This window comes from Hyaena hyaena, unplaced genomic scaffold (genome assembly GCF_003009895.1).
Source record: "Hyaena hyaena isolate Hyena2069 unplaced genomic scaffold, ASM300989v1 scaffold_2037, whole genome shotgun sequence".
Taxonomy (NCBI): Eukaryota; Metazoa; Chordata; class Mammalia; order Carnivora; family Hyaenidae; genus Hyaena; species Hyaena hyaena.
The window spans coordinates 95149-123054 of NW_024082674.1; the positions used below are offsets into that span (position 1 = coordinate 95149).

General features: G+C 36.5%; 2 protein-coding genes across 3 annotated transcripts; both read left to right on the forward strand.

Annotated features, from left to right (window-relative positions):
- Window positions 1–9363: 9363 nt before the first annotated feature.
- LOC120227170 (olfactory receptor 5K4-like) lies at window positions 9364–11931 on the forward strand. Of its 2 annotated transcripts, XM_039225333.1 has the most exons (2): window positions 9364–10268; window positions 11907–11931. In XM_039225333.1, exons 1-2 carry the CDS (start codon window positions 9364–9366, stop codon window positions 11929–11931), a joined length of 930 nt encoding a protein of 309 aa, XP_039081264.1. The 2 variants fall into 2 exon arrangements, with proteins under 2 accessions (XP_039081264.1, XP_039081263.1); XM_039225332.1 differs by lacking the exon at window positions 11907–11931 and having other exon boundaries at window positions 9364–10293.
- An 8034-nt stretch (window positions 11932–19965) lies between these two features.
- On the forward strand, window positions 19966–20895 carry LOC120227171 (olfactory receptor 5K3-like). The gene has a single exon (XM_039225334.1). It carries the CDS (start codon window positions 19966–19968, stop codon window positions 20893–20895), a length of 930 nt encoding a protein of 309 aa, XP_039081265.1.
- Window positions 20896–27906: the final 7011 nt, after the last annotated feature.

Sequence of the window (27906 nt, forward strand, 5' to 3'; positions counted from 1 at the left end):
TTAAGAAGCCCCTATTAAGGTTACTTACTTAAAAGTAAAAATGAGGGGCATCTGGGTGGCTCAAGTTATGATCTTGCGGTCTGAGAGTTTGAACTGCGCGTCGGGCTCTGTGCTGACACCCTGGAGCCTGTTTCAGAATCTGTGTCTCCCACTCTCTCTCTCTGCCCCTTCCCCACTCATGATCTGTCTCTCTCGGTCTCAAAAATAAATAAACCGTGAAAAAACTTTTAAGTAAAAATGAAAAGTTATACAGATAGTTCTGACTTATGATAGTTTGACTTGTAACATTTCAAGTTTAGGAAGGTATGAAAGTGATACAGTCAATAGGACCTGCACATCCCGTTTTGGATTTTGTTCTTTTCCCAGGCTAGGGATATGACGTGGGGTATGCTCTCGTAATGCTGGGCAGCAACAGTGAGCCGCAACACCCAGTCAGCCATGCAGTCAAGATACTAAAGAACCAAGACATTTTTTAAAATTTTTTTTTGTTTTTTTGTTGTTTTATTAATTTCTGAGAGAGAAACAGCCTGAACAGGGGAGGGTCAGAGAGAGAGGGAGACACAGAATCTGAAACAAGCTCTGAGCTAGCTGTTAGCACAGAGCCTGACGCAGGGCCCGAACCCACAAACCGTGAGATCATGACCTGAGCCGAAGTCGGACGCTTAACCAACTGAGCCACTCAGGCGCCCCAAGAACCAAGACATTTACAACCATTCTGTACACATGCAACCGTTCTGGTTTTCATTTTCAGTACAGTACTCAATAAATTCCATGAGATATTCAACATTTTATTATGAAATATTATAAACTAAACTATGTTAGCCCATAATTCAACTGTTCTGGTTATATTTATGTTGTGCTACACTAAGCTATGATGCTCAGTGTGTTAGCTGTATTAATGCATTTTTGACGGAGGGTTATTTTCAACTTACAATTTTTTTCAACTTATAATGAGTTTATCAGTATATAACACCATTGAAAACTGAGAAAGATCTGCATATCACTGGTGAAATGCTTGTTTCTCTTTAAGCAGTAAAACTATCTGCACTGGGTTAAAAATTGATGGAAAGAAAATAGAAAACAATACAGCAACAATGTAAAAATCCCTTTACAATTGAAAACTATTGCACGGTGAATCAATGAATTAGAATATTAAGAAATACCACTCCATTCAAAAAATAATTTTCAGGGCACCTGGGTAGCTTAGTCGGTTAAGCGTCTGACTTCGGCTCAGGTCATGATCTCACGGTTAGTGGGTTCGAGCCCTGCGTTGGGCTCTGTGCTGACAGCTAGCTCAGAGCCTGGAGCCTGTTTCAGATTCTGTGTCTCCCTCTCTCTCTGACCCTTCCCTACTCACGGTGTCACTCTCTCTCTCAGAAATAAATAAAACATTAAAAAGAATCATTTTCATCATAGGCAAGCTACTGCAGCACAGAAGCTGAAGCAAACTGCACAAAAAGATACAGGATGTCATTAATATGGTTAATTTTTATGAAAATGATCTTTAATATGAGACTCTATATGAAATCTTTTTATTTATATAATTAATATACAGTATTAGTTTCAGGTATACAATATAGTGATGTAATAATTTATATATTACTCAGTGCTCACCACTGTAAGAGCAATTTTAATTCCCTTACCTATTTCACCCAGCCCTCCACCCACTTCCTCTCTGACAACCACCAGTTTTGTCCTCTATGTTTAAGAATCTTTTTTTTCATTTCTTTTTTTCTGTTTTGTTTCTTAAATTCCACATATGAGCAAAACAATATATTTGTCATTCTCTGACTTATTTCACTTAGCATTATACTCTCTAGCTCCATCCACATTGTTGCAAATAAAAAGATCTCATCCTTTTTATGCCTGAATAATATTCTATTGTATATATACACACCACATCTTCTTTGTACATTCACCTATGGATGGACACTTAGGTTGCTTCCACATCTTGGTTATTATAAATAATGTTGCAAATAGGAGTGCATATGTCTTTCTGAATTAGTGTTTTCATATTCTTTATGTTTTAAAATGTTTTAATGTTTCAAGTTTTAATTTGAATTCTAGTTAATATAAACTGTATTAATAATTTCAGGAGTAGAATTTAGTGATTCATCACTTGCATATATCACCCAGTGCTCATCACAAGTGGCCTCTTTAAAACCTATTACCCATTTAGCCTATCCCCTGTCGACCTCCCCTCCAGCAAACTTCCATTAGTTCTCTGTAGTTAAGTGTCTCTTATGGTTTGTATCCCTCTCTTTTTCCTCACTTCCCCTATGTTCATCTGTTTTGTTTCTTAAATTCCACGAGTCAAATCATATGGTATTTGCCTTTCTCTGACTAACTTATTTTGCTTAGCATAATATTTGGATAGATACCCAGTAGTGAAATTACTGGATCATATGGTAATTCTATATTTAATGTTCTGAGGAACCTCCATGCTGTTTTCCATAGTGGTTGCACCAGTTTGCATTCCCACCAACAGTGCACAAGCATTCCTTTTTCTCCACATCCATACCAATACTTGTTATTTCTTATGTTTTTGATCTTTATATACTCTTAAAATGAGACAAGTGACCATGTACAGTTTAGTTCACTGTGCATCATGTTAATGCTTAAAAGAGTTGCTGAATTTAGGATAAGTTATATATTTTTCTGCTAATAAAAGACAAGTGTTCTAAATTTGCTGCTCTGTTATTTGGTAAGTCCCTACCCAACAAATGTTTTATAAGTCATTAACATCTTAATTTTGTCCTTTGATAAAATGTGGTATTTAAGTAAAAAGCAACTGCTTTTCTTTTTTTTTAAACAAATAGTTTATTGTCAAATTGGTTTCCATATAACACCCAGTGCTCATCCCCACAAGTGCCCTCCTCCATGCCCATCTCCCCCTTCCCCCCACATCCATCAGTCCTCAGTTTGTTTCTCAGCATTCAAGAGTCTCTCATGGTTTGCCTCTCTCCCTTTCCCCCACCATTTCCTCCCTTCTTCTCCCCCATGGTCCTCAGTTAAGTTCCTCCTAATCCTCCTATACGTGCAAACATGTGATATTTGTCCTTCTCTGCCTGACTTATTCTGCTCAGCATAACACCCTCAAGGTCCATCCATGTTGCTACACATGGCCAGATTTCATTGTTTCTCATTGCCATGTAGTATTCCATGGTATAGATAAACCACATCTTCTTGATCCATTCGTCCGTTGATGGACACTTAGGCTCTTTCCATGTTTTAGCTATTGTTGAGAGTGCTAAAAGGCAACTGCTTTTCAAAAGGAAGAATTTTGAAAATATATTTGGGATGTTTCCATAAATCCTGATATGATTTTCTTGGCAAGTTAGATGAATAACATATTTAAATTGTTCATGTCTGCATATATTTTTTTAAAACTTGGAAACATAATTTTCTCACCTACATGAAAATATTCCAAAGAATTTCAATGAGGTTTATGCCATTTTAAAAATAAATAAAAATTAGGCACAGTCTCATTAGTTTACAAGAGCAGCTGATTGCAAGGGGGTATGGAAATTTACTAACTAAGTATTGGGAAAATCCTTTTTAAAATAAGCAGTTTTTAAAACAAAGTGTCATAATTTTGTAAATATACTCAAGGATACACTCTTTATTTCAATAAATGTGATTTGTAAGAAAAGGAGACTCGAACAAAAAACATGCCAGGGGATGGGGAAAGGGGAAGAGATGTAGAAATTAAAAATGTTATCATAGAAGCCTGACAAGGCAATGAGTTTCAGAGTGCAGTCAATAGTTCCATATCATATAGTTAATTAAGATAATAATTGCAAATGTGCTTTTGATTTCGTGATTAGGAGACGAGTCTGATCTTGGTGAGAGACTGGTGTCATCAAAATGGAGGGGGCAGAAGCAGAACAAGTTACTACCTGAAACTCCTAACTCCTCTTCCTATCCTAGCATGCATCCAGACTGTCTGGATGCCCGGGCTTACTCTCCATTCCTTAAATATGCATGTATTTTGAAACTCCCATGCTTTTACCTTTAATCATGCTCTTCCTTAAGCCTACAAAAACTTACAAAACATTTTCTGTTTATTGAAAATCTAATTTATCCTTCAAGAATCACAGGAAATGTCATTTCTTTTTTTTTTTTTTTTTTTTTTACAAATAGTTTATTGTCAAATTAGTTTCTACATAACACTCAGTGCTCATCCCCAAAGTGCCCTCCTTCATGCCCATCCCCCCTCCCCCCCACATCCATCAGTCCTCAGTTTTTGTCAGCATTCAAGAGTCTCTCATGGTTTGCCTCTCTCCCTTTCCCCCACCATTTCCGCCCTTCTTCTCCCCCTTGGTCCTCCGTCAAGTTCCTCCTAATCCTCCTATACGTGCAAACATATGGTATTTGTCCTTCTCTGCCTGACTTATTTCGCTCAGCATAACACCCTCAAGGTCCATCCATGTTGCTACACATGGCCAGATTTCATTGTTTCTCATTGCCATGTAGTATTCCATGGTATAGATAAACCACATCTTCTTGATCCATTCATCTGTTGATGGAGGAAATGTCATTTCTTTGTAATGCCTTCCCCTAGTCTTCTAAGTTATGTTCTTCTTTTGTTCCCATATACCTTGCTTATAGTTCTATTTGGATATTTAACTTGGTTTGAGCTGTTCTATATACATTTGCATAAGTTATTTTACTTTCTAAATGGGTAGATCCATGAGGATAAGATTATTTCTTATTTATCTATGAAGCTTTCTTCCCTACTCTACCCCTACCGTGAGCTACTCTCAACTCAGTGCTGACTCAATGACTTCTTTATTATAATAATCACTCTATAAATGTTGAATTTAATTTAATTGAAATTTCTGCAACCAACTTAATAAGCATTCATTGAGGGCCTACATTATCTGGAACTATAAGAGACATGGAGTGTGGAAAGTCAAAAATCCACCTGAGAATAAAGATTTTCATAAAAACAACAGCTGGACAAACATACAAGGGAAACTTGGTTAAGAGCTCTTTGTGTTATAAACACAATAAGTATTTAGCAGATCAGAAAATTGAAGATGTCTTCATGCAGAGAATCAGACCTCTTTAAAGGCTGAATAAGACTTGGATAGAGGAGTAGGTCAAAGAGGGCATATTAGCAAAGAAGTCAACTCTGAGTAAATATTCTAAGTCAGGATGTGGTTCTAGTGCATCAGTGAATAGAAAAGTGATAAGTATGTCTCTGGAGATAGATTCTTAGAGGTGTATGGTAGGAAAGAAAGTCATAGGTGATACAAACCCAGTCTATGGAGTCCTTGAAATACTGAGACAAAAAACAAAGATTTGGTTTGGAGAGTAACGAAAAGATAAAAACATGTCCAGTCATGAGGGCATATGTATAATAGAAAAAGATGGATAAGTTAAAAAGTTCTCTTATGTGGGGTCCCTGGGTGGCTCAGTTGGTTAAATGTTCGACTCTTGATTTCGGTTCATGATCTCACTGTCTTGAGATAGAGCCCCACGTTGAACTCCATGAAGTGGAGCCTGCTTAAGATTCTCTCCTTCCCTCTCTCTGCACCTCCCCCACTCACTCTCACTCTTTCTCTCAAAAAAAAAAAAAAGTTCTCTTATGCTGCATAAGTGAAATGAAACAACACAATTGAGTTGCTTCAGAAGATGAATCAACATGGTTTGGTCAGATTCATCAAAGAGAATGAAGAAGATTGCAACTCTGATTGATCACATCACATTTTTGCCTCTTTTCTACAAGTCCAAATCTCTCTCCCAATCTTGGTTTAACTCCTACTTTGTCTATTATATTATCAACATGATTTTTTTCCTCTTCACTACTGTTTTCAAGTAAAGAAGATTTGAAAAACAGAAGATCCTGTGAAAAATCTACATTACACTTAAGCTGGCTTTAATGATGTCCATTTTATTTAACTTCAGAATCCCAAATGACATCCATCTTTAATTGATAATTTATGGTTTACCTGTGTTTTGGGAACATGTCTCTCAGGTTAAGAGTCTTTGCAGAAATACCCTGATGCCAATGCCAAGGAAATCCCTTTAGAATCAATGGAAAACTTTAACTTGCCCTAAGGCTAACACCATTATTGTCACTGACCTACTGGTAGAGTGTCATAGACCTTCATAATTTATTCCCAAATGTTTTAAAGAGCAACGTTTTTATTCTTAATTTCTCCAAAAACAAATATCACATGGCCAATCAGCTACTATAAAATGCGTGTCAGTGAATTCAAAATATGAGAACTGATTTCTAATTTATTTAAAATATTAAAATGCAGAAATACACATTTCCCTAAAATATGTCAGCATTTTATCTACTTAATAATTTTTTGGTTTGTCTCTAAATTGAAGACACTATGGAAAGCCATAATAAACCACGGTACAGTGGACCATTCTGACCAATTCTGACTTCAAAAGTACAATTGTCTTGTCAGTAAATATACAGGTAAGGCTATAAATGACTCTGTAATATAATTCTGGGAGATATAATAAAATTGATTTTTAATTCAGTTGTATAATTTACATTTTAAACTGAGGGAGATAAAACGAGTTTTAATTCATTATTATTGTAATTCAGTATCTTCCCTAGAAAATAGTGATTATCAAAAACTAAACCAGACTCCACGTAAGTTCTTTCAGTTGATTTACCATTAGATGTTGCTAAAATAATGATAAAAAGTTGCCTTTGAATATTTTTACTGTTTTTCAACAGTAAATTGTGAATTTTTTTACAGTGTTATAGACCTAAAACATAAAAGTCAACTTATTTTATTCATTTGATTATAACTCATTAGTGACAAAATTCCAGAATGCTTTACCATACCAAGTGAGCAAATAGAAAAATAGTATATTAAACTTAGTGTAGCAAAGGATAAGAACTAAAAAAAAGGCTAACTAAAAATGTTTTTAAAACAATATACTTTGAAGAACCTACAGGCTCTTCTCCAAAATTGCCTATCTGAAAAATGATGAGGCCAAAGACTTTTAACAACCTTTGGAAGAAAAGAAAAATTATTTTATCATTAATTAAAATGCATATTTCTTATAATATTATGGTTGCTACACTATAATAAGTATAAATTTAGTGATCATTGAATTTTAATAAATCTATAGATTAAGAATAAATGAATTTATAAATATAAATATTCATATAATATATGTAAAGTCTTCATGGAATTCACAAAAACAAAAATATTAGTTTTTATAGAAGAAGTATAAAAGGGTACAAAATAGGTATTTATCACAAGAAATATAAACATTGTGAATGGAAACTTGGTAACCAAATCTCATAATGTTAGAAATCCACGTAAGACACTTAAAACTAGAAAGCAGAAAGTACTAGGATAAATAGATAATTAAAAATAATAACTTCTTGGTGGAATGTGTCATGCCAATATAGGAACAGGATCTAGAACATGCTGAAACAAACATAAAAATAGTATCAAAATCGAGGCACATGGCTGGCTCAGTCAGTTAAGCATCCAACTGCAGCTCAGGTCATGATCTCATGGTTTGTGAGTTCAAGCCCTGCATCAAGCTCTGTGCTGACAGCTCAGAGACTAGGGCCTGCTTCAGATTCTGTCTGTTTGTCTGTCTCTCTTTCTCTTGCTCTGTCTCTCTGCCCCTACCCTGCTCATGGTCTGTCTCCATCTCTCAAAAATGAATAAATGTTTTTAAAAATTTTTAATAGTATCAAAATTAACTTATTAAGAAAAATTTTAAATATACTATATTCTTACCCTGTCTTAAAGGATGAATAGGTATTGCTTTATAATATCTCTTGGTAAGTTTATCTGTGAAGGAATACTAAGTAGAGAAACCATTTTTAAGTGTTTATTATTGTTTTTAGAGAGTGAGTGAGTGCACAGGGGCAGGCAGGGGAGGAGCAGAGAGAGAGAGAGAGGGAGACCCAGCATGGAGCCTGACCCGGGGTTTGAACTCACGATGGTGAGATCATGACCTGAGCCAAAATCAAAAGTTGGACTCTTAATTGACTGCACTACCCAGGCACCCCAGGAAACCATTTTTAAAATCCAGTGAGTCTTGGGGCACCTGGGTGGCTCAGTTGGTTAAACGTCTGACTTCGGCTCAGATCATGATCTCACGGTTTGTGGGTTCAAGCCCTGTGTCGGGCTCTGTACTGATAGCCAGCTCGGTGCCTGGAGCCTATTTCAGATTCTGTATCTTCCTCTCGCTCTGACCCTCCCCTGCTCATGTTGTCTGTCTCTCTTTCTCTCTCTCAGAAATAAATCAAACATTTAAAGAAAAATTTAAAATCCAGTGAGTCTGTGGAGTTTTAAAAATAATACATTTAGACATTTAAAATGTCTAAAATAATTTATTTCCAAACATCACATCAATTCCATAGTATCTAAAATGTGTTTATTTTTTCTTTCCTTGGATAAAAAGATACCATAAGAAAATGTTTTCTAATTTTGGAAATTCCAAATTATATATACTGACCAGGAATTTGTAAATTAACACTGGATAATCTATGCAGAAAAAGCCTTTTGGACCTGGGAGTTCACAATGGACATTTTTAGATGATCCTTGTGTACACAATCTCACAGACTTGACCTACTGTGTATGTGCTAGATTGCAGGAGACAGTATAGAGTGATTTAAAAAGAGTTTCTTTCCATTGTATATATATATGTACCACATCTTCTTAATCCATTCATCAGTTGATGGACATTTGGGCTCTTTACATAATTTGGCCATTGTTGATAGCGCTGCTATCAACATTGGGGTTCATGTGCCCCTTCAAATCAGCATTTTTGTATCCTTTTTATAGTAGTATAACTGCTGTGTCATAGGGCAGTTTTAGTTTTTATTTTTTAAGGAACTTCCACACTGTTTTCCAGAGTGGCTACACCCGTTTGCATTCTCACCAACAGTGCAATAGGGTTCCCCTTTCTCCACATCCTTGCGAACATCTGTTGTTTCCTGTTAATTTGACAGATATCATATGATTTCACTCATATGTGGAATTTGAGAAACTTAACAGATGAACATAGGGGTAGGGAAAAAATTAAGATAAAAACAGAGAGAAAGGCAAACCATAAGAGAGTTAAATACAGAGAACAAACTGAGGGTTGACACAGGTAGGGGGGTGGGTTAAATGGGTGATGGGCATGAAGAAGGTCACTTTTTGGGATGACCACTGGGTTTCAAATGTAAGAGATGAATCACTGGGTTTTATTCCTGAAGCCAAGACTACACTGTATGTTAACTAACTTGAGAACAAAAAAATAAAATAAAATAAAAGAGCTTTTCTTTTTGTATATGGGGAAATTCGAGGGGAGAATAAATACACTCTAATTTAACATTTCATTTCTTTACAATTTCTGTCTCAGCTAAGAAGCCAGAAATGGCTAAGGAAAATAACTCTTTGACAACTGAGTTTATCCTCATAGGATTTACAAATCATCCAGTGCTGAAGATTCTTCTGTTTTTGGTGTTCTTTGCCATCTATCTGATCACTATGGTGGGGAATCTTGGTCTGGTGGCATTGATTTCTATAGAGCATCGTCTTCACACACCAATGTACATCCTTCTGGGAAACTTGGCTTTAATGGATTCCTGTTGTTCCTGTGCCATTATCCCCAAGATGTTAGAGAACTTCTTTTCTAAGGACAGAATGATTTCCCTTTACCAATGCATGGCACAGTTTTATTTTCTCTGCCTTGCTGAAACTGCAGATTGCTTTCTTCTGGCAGCAATGGCCTATGATCGCTATGTGGCCATATGCAGTCCACTACAATACCACACCATGATGTCAAAGAAACTCTGCATTCAGATAACTATAGGGACCTTCATAGCTAGTAACCTGCATTCCATGATCCATGTAGGGCTTCTATTAAGGTTAACTTTCTGCAGGTCTAATCAAATTGACCACTTTTTTTGTGATATTCTTCCACTCTATAGACTCTCCTGTACTGACCCTTATATCAACGAACTAATGATCTATATTTTTTCAATGCCGATTCAAATCTTCACCATTGCCACTGTCTTAGCCTCTTATATTTTCATCCTTTTCACAATTTTCAAAATGAAGTCCAAAGAGGGGCGAGGCAAAGCCTTTTCTACCTGTGCATCCCACTTTCTATCTGTATCAATATTCTACATTTGTCTTCTCATGTATATTAGGCCATTTGAAGAAGGGGATAAAGACATACCAGTGGCAATTTTTTATACAATTGTAATTCCTTTATTAAATCCTTTTATTTATAGTCTAAGAAATAAGGTAGTGATAAATGGTCTTAAAAAATGTATGAAGAATTATAATATTCTTAAATAAACCTTATCTTCTATGGAAAACTGATTTTAATTCATTAAAATGTTTTATAGAAAAAGGGCAAAGAGAAAGCTGTTTTTATGTGAAATATTAATCTCTAAATCATTAGACTGTGTTTGCTAAAAGATATATGAATGTAATTTCAAAATTTTCTAGCAAATCTTACTGCAAACTCCACAATTACCAGAGTAAATCAGGAGAATACCCAATGGTAACTTTCATTACCAATTGTTATTATTCTCACTGAATTGTGTCAGGCTATTGTTCTAAACCATAATAATAAACTTAGCATCAAGTTTAAGTGTCTTGTCTAGTTAATGTAAGACATTATATCTGATCCTATGTAGAATGTTTGAAATATTAAAAATTTCAATAACCTCTATTTTTCTTGGATGGAAAATAATGGAATGGAAAATAATAATTTCCATTCAGAAAACTGACCTGGGAGATACATGTAGGTTAGTCTGGGGGGAGACAGGCTAGAAGCCAACTACTTAACTGCAGTCATCTATATTTAAAGTAATGAAGTTTGATATAGAGAAGACTCCAAGAATGGGGAAAAATGGAATGAGAACTAACACATAGTCACATGTACATTTTGTAGAACAACAATGAATTCTAACAAGTTGGCTATAGTAGATTAAGATCTACTTTAGTATAATTAGGTTTTTTACTTTTTTAAAGAATCAATCATGTTATGTAATATGGAATATAGAATAGCAACTTACACCTCTCTGAGATGGAGATGCGCATATAAGAAGTTTATTGGAGAATGTTCTCAGGCTCAATAATTATTGATGGACTGAAGGAAGTAAGATTGGGCAGAAAGATAGGCTGACTATAGTTACAACAAAACCTCAGCCAATCTGGTGGAGAAGAGGGGATTTGGGATATCCCTTCAAAGTTCCCATGCTTAAGACAGGGACATAGAATTTATCCTTTCCATGGAACAGTTATTGAATGTAGGCTGCCTCCAAGTAAGGCACATGACCTTCATAAGACAATTACCTTCAGCTAAGGATACTTCCTGAAGAGGGATTCAGCTGAGAACTATCAGCTACTGGCACTCTTAATGCTGGGGAAATACACTGGATCTGGGCTGTGAACCACGGATCCATTACTGGACACCTTTTATACTATTCAAAGCTACTTATTTCTTATAATAAACTCTGGGGAAAGCACCACCAGGATTTGGGTCTTGTTCTTGTCCTGGAGAATCATACAAGGTGAAGGTTAGTGGGACACCTGCAGTTCCCGCTGTTGCAGCTAGTCTCATGGCTACACTAATGTCCATCTTCTCCCTCTTGATTCCCTTCACCTTTACCTAATACATCTACCGGTCCAAATGACTAATATGCTGGCATGATCCAGAATCAGATCCCCAGGGAATCTGAGCCTTTCAGCACCATGCCTTTTTCAGTTCTGGTTGTTGTATTTGTCTATTTACTGTCAAACTGAATAAGGGAGTACCAACAGATTGATGCCTATGGACCACCTCAATTCCAAACATATTTTTCCTGTTCCTACTGCATAATAGCAGCCTTATCTCTCCTAATAACAGGATCAATTACTCCTAAAATTTTTATGGAGTCCTTTCCTTGCCTGTGGGTCTGTTGGAAAAAAAAAAAGAATCTAAAGTGACTGGGGAGTACCTGAAACCTTTCTGTATAATGGGGTTCTTGTCACATTCTCTGGTAAGAACATATGGCCTCTGAGAACCATGACCTCTAAACCCATGCAGCTCAGAGATGTGGAAACAAAAATGCAAATTCCCCAAGCAGATCACTTGAGGAGGTCCTGGATTGAGATATTCAACCTACTGAGGACATAACACCATATAGTGGTCACTGATTTCTGATGGAGAGTGAACTTTGGAGGACACAGTCTTGACATCTTAATTATATTTTTGAAAGGTCATTTCATCAACTCATTAAGACAGCAGCTTCTGGGTGATGTGAAACAGAACAGACCAGTGTGTTAGTCACTGTCCAGTACCACACTGTCATTACTACAAACTAGATTTCTTGGTCCAATGCAATGCTATGCACCATTCTATCAGCCTCCAGAAAGTGACTCTTCCTGAGCACTTACAGATTAGAAAGATAGCCCATACTTGGATTATGTGGATTCCAATTCAGATGAATTTCTGCTCCCTTCAGAGAGGAAGAGTTTCCATAGAAGCAAATGCCACCATGTGGCTGACTGATCTTTTTGATGGATGTTGTCATACTGGGGGCTCCACAACGATCCCTGGTTTTGGCAAGTTAGAACTTGACAAGAAAAGTAGCTATATCAGCCTTGAAAAGTTGAAGCCTCTGCTATTAGGCACATGAATGCTTCCATCACAGCCACGACAGCACTTCATTCATGTGCCCACTGTGCCAGCACTGGGTGGCAGATGAATAAAACTGAATGATGACCTCAACTTGCTGAGTCATTCTGTGTACTTAGTTTAGTATTTTTTTTCCATGGTATACCTTTCCTGGTATACTTTTACATGTAATATGAAGAACTCTACACTTCATATCCATTCCAAGAGATCCATTCACATACCTCTTCCTCAGATTTTCTGGTCGCTGACCTTTCAATTTGTCTCCCTCCACGCCACTGACCAACATCCAAGATGTACACCTCATCTATGAATTTATATATTCCCACCTTGGATCACTTCTTTTTCTATACATGGGATAAGTAATCAGTCTGCTGCTCTATGGGAGGATGTCCCCCTATTCTAACCTTTCAAGGTCACCCTAGGTGGAGCTACAGTTTAGCAGTAAACCATCTTGGCTTGCATCAACATACCAAGCTGACCACCCAAGAACCAACTTGGCCTTTGAAGCCAGACATGTGAGATGAGGACAAGAGGTTAGTTCAATGGTAGAGGGTGACATAGAGGTCTGGGTTACCTGCCTGTGCGGCTTATTGTATTCTCTGGCCCTGCTCTGGCAGGATCCTTGGATATGCCACTTTCATCTTCTATTGAATTACTCCTGGGCCTATGTTGGGAGCCACACCGGTCTCGCTGGATGACAGTCACAGCGAGGAAATGGCAGTGTTTGCACAGCTCCTGCCATGAGAAGCGAAACTGGTATCTCCTTCTGCTACTACTGGCTCATGTTGGAAATGAACCTGCTGGTATTGACCAGGCCTCACAATATTCCAAATCAGACCAATATTCTCCACACAGATACCTCATAAGGAAAAGCATATTCCTGTCTCTTCAAATGAGATTTTAGATTATAAGCACTGTGGATGATTGTCAAAAGGCTCTTTCTATAGGCCTTGTAGACCCAAGACTTAGATAATAAAGAGGGTTAAGAACACAAGAGTTACACTGAGCCTGGCCCTGAGACAAAGAGGCTAATTTAACGTTTAGGAACAGATAAGGGCAGAACTTAAGTTAATACTTGTACCTTTCCTAACTGATGATGTATGGCAGTCCCTTCCCTGAGGCCTATTTTCCACAAACACCCTCCCTTACACTGGTGGCTGGGATGAGGATAGATAAGAGTAGCTAAAACATAACCCAAAAAAAAGGCAAAAACATTTAGGGCCTCCATGGTGTTTACACATTAAGCATCAAGTCAAAAAAGTTTCCACAAACAACTTATTAACCAGCTCAAAAACATTGCTCCTCTTGTGAGCCAGACAAAATGACTCCTAGACTATCTATATACAACTTAACCTATGACCTAATCTTAGCAGTATTAGAACCAGTATGTATGTTATCCTGTTTTTCACTAAGAATACCCTGTTATTTCCTTAGTTGTAAGATTTACTCAACCTCACTATGATTGGAGTAGTTCTTCAAGAATACTTCTATAAAACCTGCTTCTGATGGGCAGAAGATATGAACAGACACTTCTCCAAGGAGGACATCCAGATGGCCAACAGACACATGAAACAATGCTCAGCATCCCTCATCATCAGGGAAATACAAATCAAAACCATACTGAGATACCACCTCACGCCAGTCAGAGTGGCTAAAATGAGCAAATCAGAGGAAGCTAGATGCTGGTGAGGATGTGGAGAAATGGGCACCCTCCTACACTGCTGGTGGAAATGTAAACTGGTACAGCCCCTCTGGAAAACAGTGTGGAAGTTCCTCAAAGAATTAACAATAGAACTCCCCTATGACCCAGCAATAGCACTGCTAGGAAGTTACCCAAGGGATACAGGAGTGCTGATGCATAGGGGCATATGGACCCCAACGTTCATAGCAGCAGTCTCAACAATAGCTAAAACATGGAAAGAGCCGGGGTGCCTGGGTGGCTCAGTTGGTTAAGCGGCAGACTTCAGCTCAGGCCATGATCTCATGGTTCATGAGTTCGAGACCCACATCAGGCTCTGTGCTGACAGCTCAGAGCCTGGAGCCTGCTTCGGATTCTGTGTTTCCCTCTGTCTCTGACCCTCCCCCGCCCATGCTCTGTTTCTATCTCAATAATAAATAAAACATTAAAAAATTAAAAAAAAAANCCATCAACAGATGAATGGATCAAGAAGATGTGGTTTATCTATACCATGGAATACTACATGGCAATGAGAAACAATGAAATCTGGCCATGTGTAGCAACATGGATGGATCTTGAGGGTGTTACGCTGAGCGAAATAAGTCAGGCAGAGAAGGACAGCTACCGTATGTTTGTACGTATAGGAGGATTAGGAGGAACTTAATGGAAGACTGTGGGGGAGAAGAAGGGGGTAAATGGGGGGGAAGAGGGAGGGAGGCAAACCATGAGAGATTCTTGAATGTTGAGAACAAACTGAGGACTGATGGGCATGGGCGGGGAGGGGAAGGGGGGATATGGGCATGGAGGAGGCACTTGTGGGGATGAGCAATGGGTGTTATATGGAAACCAACTTGACAATAAACTATTTTTTTAAAAAAACCTGCTTCTGTACACGTTCCAAAGCATCTTATCACAAAGAGTTATCCATTGAAAAATTCCTTTTTCTGATGTCATGTTATCATTTGATCTATGAATAAAGACACCAAAACTGACAGGACAGAGATGTCTGCCTGGTGATCAGAAAGAGTCTCGGGGCTCTCGCACTCTCTCCCTCACCGACACCGTCCATCCTTCAGAGATGCCTGTACTGGCTGGAGTGGGTCTCCAGCAGGCCTGCTCAATCTTATACTTGCTAGTCTGACAAATTCCAGCTCATAGAGCAATTCTGGCCTCTTGGTCACTTGATATCCTAAAGTTAGGAGCTGTTTATCTAGCAGAGTTCATAGCAGAGCAGGAAGTTATTTTTTGAATAGTTTATAATTCTCTGCTATAGAAAGCAAGACTTTGCTCCAAAACCATAAGGGTATATGTTATGATTCTCCTATTAGAGATTTCCATACACTTCCCAGTAGCTTCATCTCTTCCCACCTCAGATATATTTAATACTACTACCCTCCAGTAACCATCAGTTTGTTCTCTGTAGTTCAGAGTCTGTTTCTTGGTTTTCCTCTCTTCCCATCACCACCCTCATGTTCATTTGTTTTATTTCTTAAATTCCACATATGAGTGAAATCAATGGATAAAGAAAATGTAGTATGTATACACACACACAGTAGAATATTACTCAGCCATAAAAAAGAATGAAATCTTGCAATTAATCAGCTAATTCTATTTAAAGGACCTAGGAAAGTCCTTATGAAGGAGATGTGATTTGAGCTCAAGTGTGAGTAGTATTGGGATGGAAAGAAAGGGAGAAGGACTTTAAAAATTTATTTTAATTTTTTAATATTAATTTGTTTTTGAGAGAGAGAAAGGAAGAGAGGGAGACACAGAATCCAAAGCAGGCTCCAGGTTCTGAGCTGTCAGCACAGAGCCCAACACAGGGCCTGAATCCATGAACCGCAGATCATGACCTAAACTGAAGTCAGATTCTTAACTGACTGAGCCACCCAAGTACCCCCAGAAGGAGTTTTTCTTTTTAATGTTTTATTTATTTTTGAGAGAAAGATAGAGACAGCGTGAGCAGGGGTGGGTCAGAGAGAGAGGGAGACACGGACTCCGAAGCAGGCTCCAGGCTCTGAGCTGTCAGCGTAGAGCCCGGCGTGGGGCTCAAACCCATGAACCGCGAGATCATGCCTGAGCAGAAGTCAGACGCTTAACCGACTGAGCCACCCAGGCACCCCCAGAAGGAATTTTAGATGAGCGAAGCATTATGAGCAAATTAGGTGAAGCAACTGCACAGAGGGGCAGTGAAAGGATCCACATGGCCAAATGTCCTGAGGCAGAGGAAGAGAGCAAGGTGATAGATAAGACAAAGGCTGACTGTGGACATCTGGAATACCAAATAAGTAAAATGGATTTGGTTTGAAAATTAATAAGAGATCACTGCAAATTCCTGAGCAGCAGAGTATTTTTTTTTTAATTCATTCAACAAGTATTTGTTAAACACTACAAAGAACCACTGTTCAAGGTGTTAGGGATGAAGGAATGAGCATAACAAAGAAATCCTTTCACTCTTATGTCTATTGCTAATGGTAGTCGTGGAGAACAAGTGACTCATTATAAACATACTAATAAATATAGTATATTGAGAGTAATTAGTGGAATGAAGAGAGAAAAACAGGGTAAGAAAGATAAAGTAATTGAGGTGAAATGAAAAAAAACAGAGAACAGATCAGTAAATCATATGTGGGGCTAAATGGTAATAGCAAAATTTCCATGAGGGATTTGCAACACATGGGAACAAATTCAACTCACAGAGTGAAGTTGATGAGCCTGGCTAACCCTACCACACCTTTTAGTTTCCACTGCAAATGCTAACTAATCATCTTTCATTAACCATATTAATTTTTCCTGTAACTGTCCAAGCCAGCCTGAGATCCTTTTCTGGTCATTTTACATTTTATGCATAGGATAATGAACAGAATTATAAAACATACCATTTTACAATTGTAAAAATGATGTCAGTTACATAAGAATCAGTAAGATGATCGTCAACTGACCTTAGTGACTTTTGTGAAAGTCATTTACTTAACCTCATTGTCTCAGAGGTCATCTTTAATTAATGTCACATAGTTAATACATTTTGGAAACTGAATCTCCCTACAGAAATACACTGATGTCACTACAGAGAAATCCCTTAAGCATCTGATGGAAAAGTTTAATTCTGCATTGTAAGAAATACAATTGTTGACACTGATCTATTAGTAGTCTCCCAGATTTTCATTCTTTTAATCCCAAATGTGTTTGAGAACAATATTTATATTCTGAAATTCTACAAGACTTAACACCATATTAGAGCATTTAGATAAGGAAAGTACTCAAATTTACTTTCAGTTTTAATATTGACATGCATAAATATTTATCAGAATTATTTAGCATTTGTTTACTGATCTTAAATTTCAACTTCTCACCTTTCTAGCTCTTAAACTGAAGGCTATGGGAAATTAGCAAGAGATTTAAACTCAATTCATGCTGACCTTTTCTGATTATAAGGTAAATTTTCAAAATACACAGGTAAGAGCATAGCTTAATTCTATTAAATAATTCAGGCAGGTACACTGAAAGTTATTTCTAATATAGCTGAATAATTAAATGGCTTATATTTAATATTTTAAAATGAAAAAATAAAAAGTTCAGCCTGTGCCTTTGATATTTGATTATGGAAAAATAAATCCATTTATTTATAAAATTTACATGGTTTGACACACTGGTCAATATATCCTAATAGATCACTAAGTAATGACAGAAAATAGACTTTTAAAAAAAATTTTTTTAATGTTTATTCATTTTTTTCAGAGACAGAGCATGAGTCGGGGAGGGGCAGAGAGAGAGACACAGAATCTGAATGAAGCAGGCTCTAGGCTCTGAGCTGTCAGCACAGACCCTGATGCGGGGCTTGAATTCATGGATGGCAAGATCATGACCTGAGCCAAAGTTGGACGCTCAACCCACTGAGCCACACAGGCACCTCTATTAGATAGCCTTTCAGGGAAAGCAAAATTTGTTCTCAAAAATAGTATTAAGATTTTTCTCTTTTTTTAAGTGTTACAAAATTAAAGTATACAGGCAGGCTTAACTTTACTAGCTTTTAAACTACTGTGATATACTTTAGAAAATCTTATGTAAGTTTTGCAGAAAACAGAAAAATAGTAGATGGGTCAAGTCAGATAAAAGAATGATACCTTAACTTTTTAAAATGAGGATTTTTGAATAATGTCCTTTGTAGACTATTCTTCAAAATTAATAGAATCAACTTGCAGAAACCAAAGAAAGTCACAAAGGATCAATGGTAGTATACTGACAACAAGTTCATATTATAAGTCAGGTCTTTGGAATGAAGCTTGGACTGGAATCAATACTTTTTCTCTATAACATTAAACAACTCTTACAAGAAGTATAAGTCATAGCTAAACTCAAATGTCTCAATCTAATAAGGAAATTGTGTATAAATATATGAAAAAAAAGGTCATGTAGGGGCATCTGGGTGGCTCAGTTGGTTAAGCATTTGACTTCAGCTCAGGTCATCATCTCACAGATCATGAGTTCAAACCCCACGTCGTTCTCTGTGCTGACAGCTCAGAGCCTGGAGCCTGGTTCGAATTCTATGTCTCCCCCTCTCAGGCCCTCCCCCCTCTCAAAAATAAATAAATATTTAAAATTTTTTTTTACTAAAAAAAAAAAAAACGGGTGACTGAGAGGCTCAGTCAGTAAAGGGTCCAACTTCAGCTCAGGTTATGATCTCATGGTTCATGAGTTCAAGCCCTGTTTTGGGCTCTGTGCTGACAGCTCAGAGCCTGGAGCCTGCTTCAGAGTCTGTGTGTCCCTCTCTCTCTGCCCGTTCCCTACGGTACTCTGTCTCTCTAAACTGACTAAATGTTAATTTTTTTAAAAAAATTTAAAAAAGAGAAAAGTTACATAGACAAGCAACTCTAGATTGTGTTATGTATATAAGATATGCTTAAGGATTCAAAAAGTGAAAATAAGTGTGGTCTAGGGCATTTAGTTAAAACTTTATTAAGTAGCATTATATGTAAACTGTACATAAAGAAGGAAAGGATTTAGGTATCTGGGCAAAAATCAGCAGGAATGACGGCATGGACAAAGTCAATTTTTATGGAAATGAGTGTAATCCTGGGAAAAGGGATGAGAGAGGTAACAATCTATGGATATTTATTTCCTTAGATATCCAAAGTAATTTTCTTTAAAGATGATAGTCCTCTTCTTAATTCTTAGTGATCTTCATACAATTCCTAATATATAAATTTAACATATCTTTTGTATGCTATTTTCAAACATTTACTCAACTAGAAGAATATATGGAAACCTCTTGCCCAGTTAAAAAATGTGTATATATGAAAACTGATTTTAAATTTTAAGGATCTTTAAAATAAAAATTGACATCAATGTACCAAATACGGGGGCACCATATTTGTACACTATTCATGCATAATTCATAAAGACAAACCTTTTCCACTGTAAGCATTCTCCTTAGAATTATAAAAATATTCTTGGGAATTCTGAGTTTCAGAGTTGAGGTTATAAAGCTGACATTTCAGGGGAATGAATATCCCCTAGAGATTTGTTTGTCTATATCCAGAGATAGTAAAAGTTTGAAGAAACTCCTCTCTTTGTTGTAAAAATAAAAATTTGAAAGGAAAATTAGACACACTCTAAATTAGAATTTTATGTCTCCAGAATTCCTATCTCAACAGAGAAGGTGGATATGATTGAGGATAACCACTCCTTGACAACGGAGTTTATCCTCGTAGGATTTACAGATCACCCAGAATTGAAGAGCCTACTCTTTGTGGTGTTTCTTACTATCTATCTGATCACTATGGTGGGGAATCTTGGTCTGGTGGCATTGATTTTTATGGAGCGTCGTCTTCACACACCAATGTACATCTTTCTGGGCAACCTGGCTCTAATGGATTCCTGTTGTTCCTGTGCCATTACCCCCAAGATGTTAGAGAACTTCTTTTCTAAGGACAGAATGATTTCCCTTTACGAATGCATGACACAGTTTTATTTTCTCTGCCTTGCTGAAACGACAGACTGCTTTCTTTTGGCAGCAATGGCCTATGATCGCTATGTGGCCATTTGTAGCCCACTACAGTACCACACCATGATGTCAAAGAAACTCTGCATTCAGATGATCACAGGGGCCTATATAGCTGGAAACTTGCATTCTGCAATTCATATAGGGTTTCTCTTTAGGTTAACTTTCTGTGGGTCTCATCAAATTAATCACTTTTTTTGTGACGTTCTTCCATTGTACAGACTCTCTTGTGTTGACCCTTATATCAATGAATTGATGATATTTATCTTTTCAGGGTCAGTTCAAATCTTCTCTATCATCATAGTCCTTATCTCTTATCTCTGCATCCTCTTCATGATTTTCAAAATGAAGTCCAAAGAGGGGCGAGGCAAAGCCTTATCTACTTGTGCATCCCACTTTCTCTCTGTCTCAATATTCTATGGTTCTCTTCTTTTTGTGTACATTCGACCAAAGTCTGTTAAAGAAGAGGATAAAGACATACCTGTTGCTATTTTTTATACTCTAGTAATTCCTTTATTAAACCCCTTTATCTACAGTCTAAGAAATAAGGAAGTATTAAATGTTATGAAAAAAATTATGAAGAAAATTTTATAACATTCTGAAAAAAAATATCATCCTCTGTGGAAAATTAACATAAATTTGATAAAATGCTTTTCAAAATCAAAGAATATTGAGAAAGTAGAAAATGATCATTCTGTACATAAAGTATTAAATTACTAAAACACCCTAGAGTATAAGTCAAATAAATAAGTTCAGCAAGGAGAAATCCTGCTACAATGTATTTCAAAATCTAAGCTACTAGCTCCCAGCAGGAATGAACTAAATAATTATTCTTGAGGTCACAAACTGTGTCACAATGAAATTAGTTAAACTATTAGGTAATTTTTTCAAAGTGCAATGAGTTACAATTTTCGACAAATACTATGAACAGGAGTCAGTATATATATATACATATATGTAAAGAATCCCTCCATTTAGAATTGACAAATTTTTGGAACCTCAAAGCATAATCTTACAAGTTCTGGCACATTCCAAGTCGTCAAGAATTAATCCCTTCTTAACACAACCTGTCAGAAGTAAACTGTATATACTTGATTCTCAATTTTCTGAGTTTATTCAAGAGATTATGTTCGAATGTTAATTCACACAGAATGTCTATATTTAAATCAAGAATATTTTAATCTTTACTGCCTGTCAATTTTACTCTCAAGTTCTCTGAAATAAAGTATCTGTTTACTGATGATTTATCAATCTATAGTTGAAATAGATGCTATTTATTCTAAAATCTCTATGGATTTGGATATTTTCATGCAGTTTTATTAGACATCCACCAAAAATAAAGTGCAATCCTGAATACATTAAACTAAATGAAGGATTTTTTTTCTCTCTGATATTATTATTTGTTGTTATTAGGAACTCCACCAACCTGTACTGATTCCAATGTAAATTAAAGACATATTCATAGCATTAACAAAAAGTTGGAGATGCTGTAAAGAATAGGCATAAAATAATGAAAATTCTAAATACCTAAACAAAAAAGATTTGTTGATCACTTATACATGCAAATATGAAAGAAAAAATAATTTACTGAGAACATACTACCTGCTAGGCACAAAGCTAGACCTTTCATATATATTACCTACAAATTGGTTAGATATGATTTTTCACACTTTTTCTCAGTAAAAATCTCATACTTTGAAACTGAGTAGCTTGCTCAAGTTTATCCATGTCATTCAGATTGAGTCAGAATTTGTATCAACGCTGCCTCGGAGTTCAGAAAACAGAGATCCTTGTAGCATGGCATACTGAGTTCTTATGTAGCATTAGAAGTAAAACGCCCTAAAAATGATTTACAAAATGATATTCGTAGGAAAAAAGAAGTGAGTATGACCACAGTCGATGTTTATGGAAATTGTGGCACTGGGAATGGGGGATAAAGGAGGTGAACCATGGACAGAGTCAGAAGGCTGTTGTTAAGAGCTGTTCCTGAAACGGGAAAGAAAGGTGGAAGTGTATCAGGTTACTGAGAATCTTATATGCCACTCTAAGGAATGTGAATTATCTCAGAGGCATCAGACACCAAATTCTTCCTAGAACCAGATAATATGATTTATCTTTCAGAAAACTACTCTGGCAATTGAATGGAATGCAGCTGGACACAATGAGATTCACTTTAATAATTCGTATTAGATGATAAGAGCTGAACTTGAACGGGGCGCCTGGGTGGCTTAGTCGGTTAAGCATCCGACTTTCGCTTAGGTCATGATCTCGGGGTTTGTGGGTTTGAGCCCCGCGTCGGGCTCTGTGCTGACTGCCAGCTCAGAGCCTGGAGCCTGTTTCAGTCTGTCACTCCCTCTCTCTCTCTGGCCCTCCCCTGCTCACGCTGTCTCTCTCTCTCCTAGAAATAAATAAAACATTAAAAAAAAATTTTTTTTAAAAAAGAGCTGAACTTGAAGAATAAAAGTATAGGAGTGCACATATATCAGCAACCTTTTTTTAAAAAATAGGAAATTGTTACTACTACTACTGGGTAATGAAGTAAAAGCCTATCTTTTTCCTGTGAATATCAATCTAGTCATAACTGATTTCCTTTCACTAATACTTAGAGAGGTGCCTGACACATTTGGCCATTCACTAACCATTTCCTTCAATATATTTTAATACAATTTTGTTATATGTAATAGGTTTGTTATTTTTATTTTCAAATGATTCAATCAATAATAATAATAAACACATAAACACTTTTTAAGAGTATAAAGGAAATCTAGGGGCGCCTGGGTGGCTTAGTCGGTTGAGCGTCCGACTTTCACTTAGGTCATGATCTCGCGGTTCGTGGGTTCGAGCCCTGCATCGGGCTGTGTGCTGACTGCCAGCTCAGAGCCTGGAGCCTGTTTCGGAGTCTGTGTCTCCCTCTCTCTCTGACCCTCCCCTGCTCACGCTGTCTCTCTCTCTCCTAGAAATAAATTAAAAAAAAAAAAAGAGTATAAAGGAAATCTAGACACCAGAGTTAAATGAATGTTGTTCCTTTGTATCCACTCCATACTTTAGAGGACATTTTTTTTTCTTAAATAATTTACTGTCAAGTTAGTTTCCATATAACACCCAGTGCTCATCCCAACAGAGGACATTTTTAACTGTCAGACTCATGTACATTGATTCCCTCTCCCTTTCCTAGGGGTACCACAAATTTTGTTATGTATTTCTGTACGATCAACCCCAACTCTTAGCAACACTGAATCCTAGAAGTCTGTTAAGGGAAGAGTACATGACTTATTTAGGGCCAATGAGACAAAAGAGGTAATTTTGTGGAAGTTTCTGGAATACATCTTTATTTTAAAAGAGATCTGCAAAAAAAGGCAATCTTCCTTTCTATGAATGTCATGCTGTATAGATATGAAATCTGGCTTGCCATTAAAGGAAGAACCAGCCTAGAGATGAAGTCAACACACATAAGAGCACATAGCTGAGGGAATCACATAGAAACAGATCTAGAGTAACTGGAACTAACCATCCTTTCTGGTTTTAACATTTAATAGACCTTCTTACTGTTAAACTAGTCTGGAAAAATGCTTTCATTGCAATTGAATAAATATTAACTGATACAATCATGTCTCTTGCCTCATTTTTCATTTTATACTTGATTTTAAATTAATTCTCAGACATTTTTAGCTTATAACTTTACATCAGTATCCATTTAACTATTCAGCACTTCTGTTACATATTTTACTTTTATTTCTATATTTTGATTTCCTAAAACCCCACGGAAAAAATGAGGGACAAAGAAATTGCACAATTTGTCCACAGAAATATTAAGGTGGAGCTCAGGAATCAAATCCAGGCTCTCTAGCTCCAGAATCCATGTTCCTAACCACTAAGTCATATCGTACACAGCACAGAGAAGTAAAAGTAGCAAAGGAGGAAAACTTTCAAGAAACTAAGCTGTAAAGTGGGCAGAGAACTAGAGATTCAAGAAAAACGTGAATCAGTGACATTTTCCTCCAAATTTATTTTAAAAAATTTCAAACCGACAGAAGTTGAAAGAATGCCCATAATTTTTTTAAAACCAAGATTATTAATTGTTAACATTTTACCACACTTGCCTGGTAATAATGTGTATATATACATATTTAATTCACATATGTATATATACAATGATGATGCTATGACAGTTTACCCATATATTCTTCAACATATATCTCAAAAGAACAGACATTTCCTATGTTGTCATATCATTACTATCCTCAAGAATTTAACATCACCTAATACACGATGTTCACATTAAAATTTTCCCAGTTTTCCCCAAATTGTCCTTGATAGCAATTTATTTTTTCATCAGGAATTCAATGAAAGGTTACTATTTACTTTTAGTTATTATCATTATATAGCCTCCTATAATCTAGAAGAAACTTCTGGCTCTTTTTTCTTTTCAGGACATTTATAATTTTTTTTTTTTAATATTTGTATCAGACATCATGTAAAATATCCCACAATCTCTATTTTTGTGACATTTCCTCATGATTAGATTTAAATTAAATACTTCAGCAACAGCAGATATGTTGTTTTCCTTCTCACATCATGAAACCTATAACGTTTGTCTTGTTAACTAGTGACTTTAACTGATTACTTCATTCAAAGCGGTATCCACCAGCTCTTTCCATGGTAAAGATAACTAGTTTCCTTGCTATTAAAATCTAATCTGTTGGGTGATACATTGATACCATGTGAATTTCTTGTTCCCTAATAATTTTTCATCAATGGTTTTAGCATCCAATGACAATAAGTATTTGAATCAATTATAATTAGAGACAGAAAAATGGTGATTGTTTTTCCTTTAATTATTATCTGGCTTCATTCTGAGAAACAAGAACTTTATGTAAAGACTTTTCTTTTAAATTTATTTATTTATTTTGAGAGAGAACGAGAAGGAGGAGCAGAGAGAGAATCCCATGCAGGCTCTGTACTGTCAGTGCACAGCTCAATGCAGGCTCAATCTCATGACGACGAAATCACATGAGCCAAGATCAAGAATCAGATGCTTAACCAACTGAGCCACCCAGACACCCCTACCTCAAAGACTTTTTAACAAGCTAAAAAGTTTTTTTGAACAGTTTTGAATTAATAGAAAATAATAAAGATACTTTAGAGAATTCTCATATATCACACACCCATTTTCCTACATGATTAATATCCTACATTAGTATGGTATCTTTGTTATTATTAATGAGCCAATATTGATACATTATGATGAAGTGCAATTCATATTTATTCAGGTTTCCATAGTTTAATCCTGTGTCCTTCTGCTCCAGAATCCCATTCAGCATATCACTTTATTATTTGGTTATCACATCTCTTTAGGCCTCTCTTAGGATACGTATCTGTGACAATTTCTTAGACATTCCTTGTTTTTGATGTCCTTTGTAAGTCTTGAGGAGTACTAATCAGGCATTTTGTAGAATGTCCCTCCACTGGGATTCTTCTGATGTTTTTCTCATGAATAGACTGTAGTGATCCTAGTTTTTTAGGAGGAGGACCACAGAGATAAATTACCATTTTCATTATAGCCTATGGGTGGCAAATACTATCCTCATAACTTATATAACTTTTGATGTTGACGTTGACCATCTGACTGAAGTAGTGTTTGCCAGGTTTCTTCTTCTAAAGTTGCTATTTCTCCACCTTCCCTTACTGTGTTGTCAGCAAGTCACTATCCCCAGCCCACAACTAAAGAAAGAAAAGAAAGGGACCACCTCCCTGGAGCAAAGTATCTATATAAATTGGAATTCTTCTCCACAGAAGATTTGTCTATTCAGTTCATTTATTTATATATTCAATCATCTATTTATATCAGTATGGATTAATGGACACTTATTTTATACTTTGATATAATTAAGTCCTACTTTATTAATTTTGCTGCTCAAATCATTCTAGCTTTGGCCATTAGGAGCAGTTTCCATTGGCTCCTGTGTCCCTTTGACATATACCATGACTGCGTATGTGGGGTAGGTTTTTGTTTGTTTGTTTAGCCTTTTTTTTTTTTTTTTTAACTTTCTGGCATTACAGGATGCTCCAAGATCATCTTGTAGATTTATTTCCTGCCCTCGTCATTGAACCAGCTATTTATTCAAGGAGCTGTAGTTCCTTTGACTGGATAATGGTATTTGAAACCAAGATCTAGGCCATAAGGTATGCTAATTGTTTCTGCAGTGCCTTTGCTCCTAGGCTCTGACAGCTGGCAGGAGGAAATGTGAGTGTGTTTCTGTCATTTCATACTCTTGCCAGCAATTGATTGGTGTTTTTTTTTTATCCATTCTTTTAGTTACGGCATTATTGTTTTAACTTGTAGTTCCCTAATGACAAATAATGTGGAGCAGCTTTTCATATGCTTATTTGCCATCTGTATTTCTTCTCTGGTAAAGTGCTTGTTCAGACCTTTTGCCCAATTTTTACTGGATTGCTTGTTTGCTATTTTTGATTTTTTATCAACAAACAACTTAGAGCTCTTTATACAAGTCTTTCATCGGTAATATGTTTTCCTTGTACTCCCACATGCAATATGCTGAGACATTTAGTGTTGTCTTTATTTCTTTCAGGCTCTGCATTTCTCCTCATTCTTTTTTTCTGCAACCTTTGATTGCATATTCTCTGTTGATATAACTCAAATTCACTGATTCTTTCATCAGTTTAAATCTATAGTGAGCTTCCAATGTGAATTTATTATTTCAGTTGTACTTTTCAAATACAGAATTCCATTTAATTTTTATACTTTGTATCTCTTTATTGGCAGTCTCTATTTCACATAACATGGCATTCATACCTTCCTTTATTTAACCCTGGTTTCCTTTAGTTCTGCGAACATATTTGTCATGATTATTTTTAAGTTTCTTTTTTTCTATTAAATCCAATATATGATTTCTCTCATAGGCAGTTTGTGTTGCCTGCTAATTTCTGGTGTATGGGTCATACATTTTGCCTGTCTTGTAACTTTTTTTGTTGCGAACTAAGCATTTAAGATAATATATTTTAGAACTCTGGATGCTCATTCATCCTTAGGTTTTGTTATATCCTTGTTTATTTGTTTAGTTACTTGGTGGATGTGTGTGTGTGTGTGTGTGTGTGTGTGTGTGTGTGTGTGTATGAAGTCCATTTCCTCTGCAGTGTAAAGCCTCCAGAGGATGCAACATGCACACAGTCGCTTGGGATGACTGTGGTTTTAGCAGAGGTCTTTTTTTCTTTGACCATATCCAGCTGTCAGGCCCCACCAACTCCCAGCAATAGCACGAGTTCTCTCTCTCTATTTTTTTTAATGCTCTGGGGAATAAGTTGTTCCACATTCATAAGCAATTAAATTTGGGTCCCTTTGAAGCATGGTTTTTGAGGATAATATCTGAGGCTTGTTCTAACTTGACCCAGGCCCCTCCCCACTTTCTCCCACCATGCATCTTTACAGGCGAACCAGCTGGCCTGAAGTTTCACCAATGATTCCACCAATCTCCTGTTAATCTCCTTTTGCCAATAATGTCACTTTCTTTAGTGACAACTTTGAGGTCTCTGTTCCTAAGGCCTTTCTTCCCTTTTGGGTAAAACCTCTAAAACTCAACTCCCAGA

What these genes read in the sequence shown, in the direction of transcription:
- LOC120227170 (XM_039225333.1), top strand. Translation starts at nt 9,364, where the DNA reads ATGGCTAAGGAAAATAACTCTTTGACAACTGAGTTTATCCTCATAGGA. An exon ending in AATGGTCTTAAAAAATGTAT is followed by an intron (nt 10,269 to 11,906) that starts GAAGAATTATAA and finishes GTGGGTCTGTTG; the next exon opens with GAAAAAAAAAAAGAATCTAA.
- LOC120227171 (XM_039225334.1), top strand. Translation starts at nt 19,966, where the DNA reads ATGATTGAGGATAACCACTCCTTGACAACGGAGTTTATCCTCGTAGGA.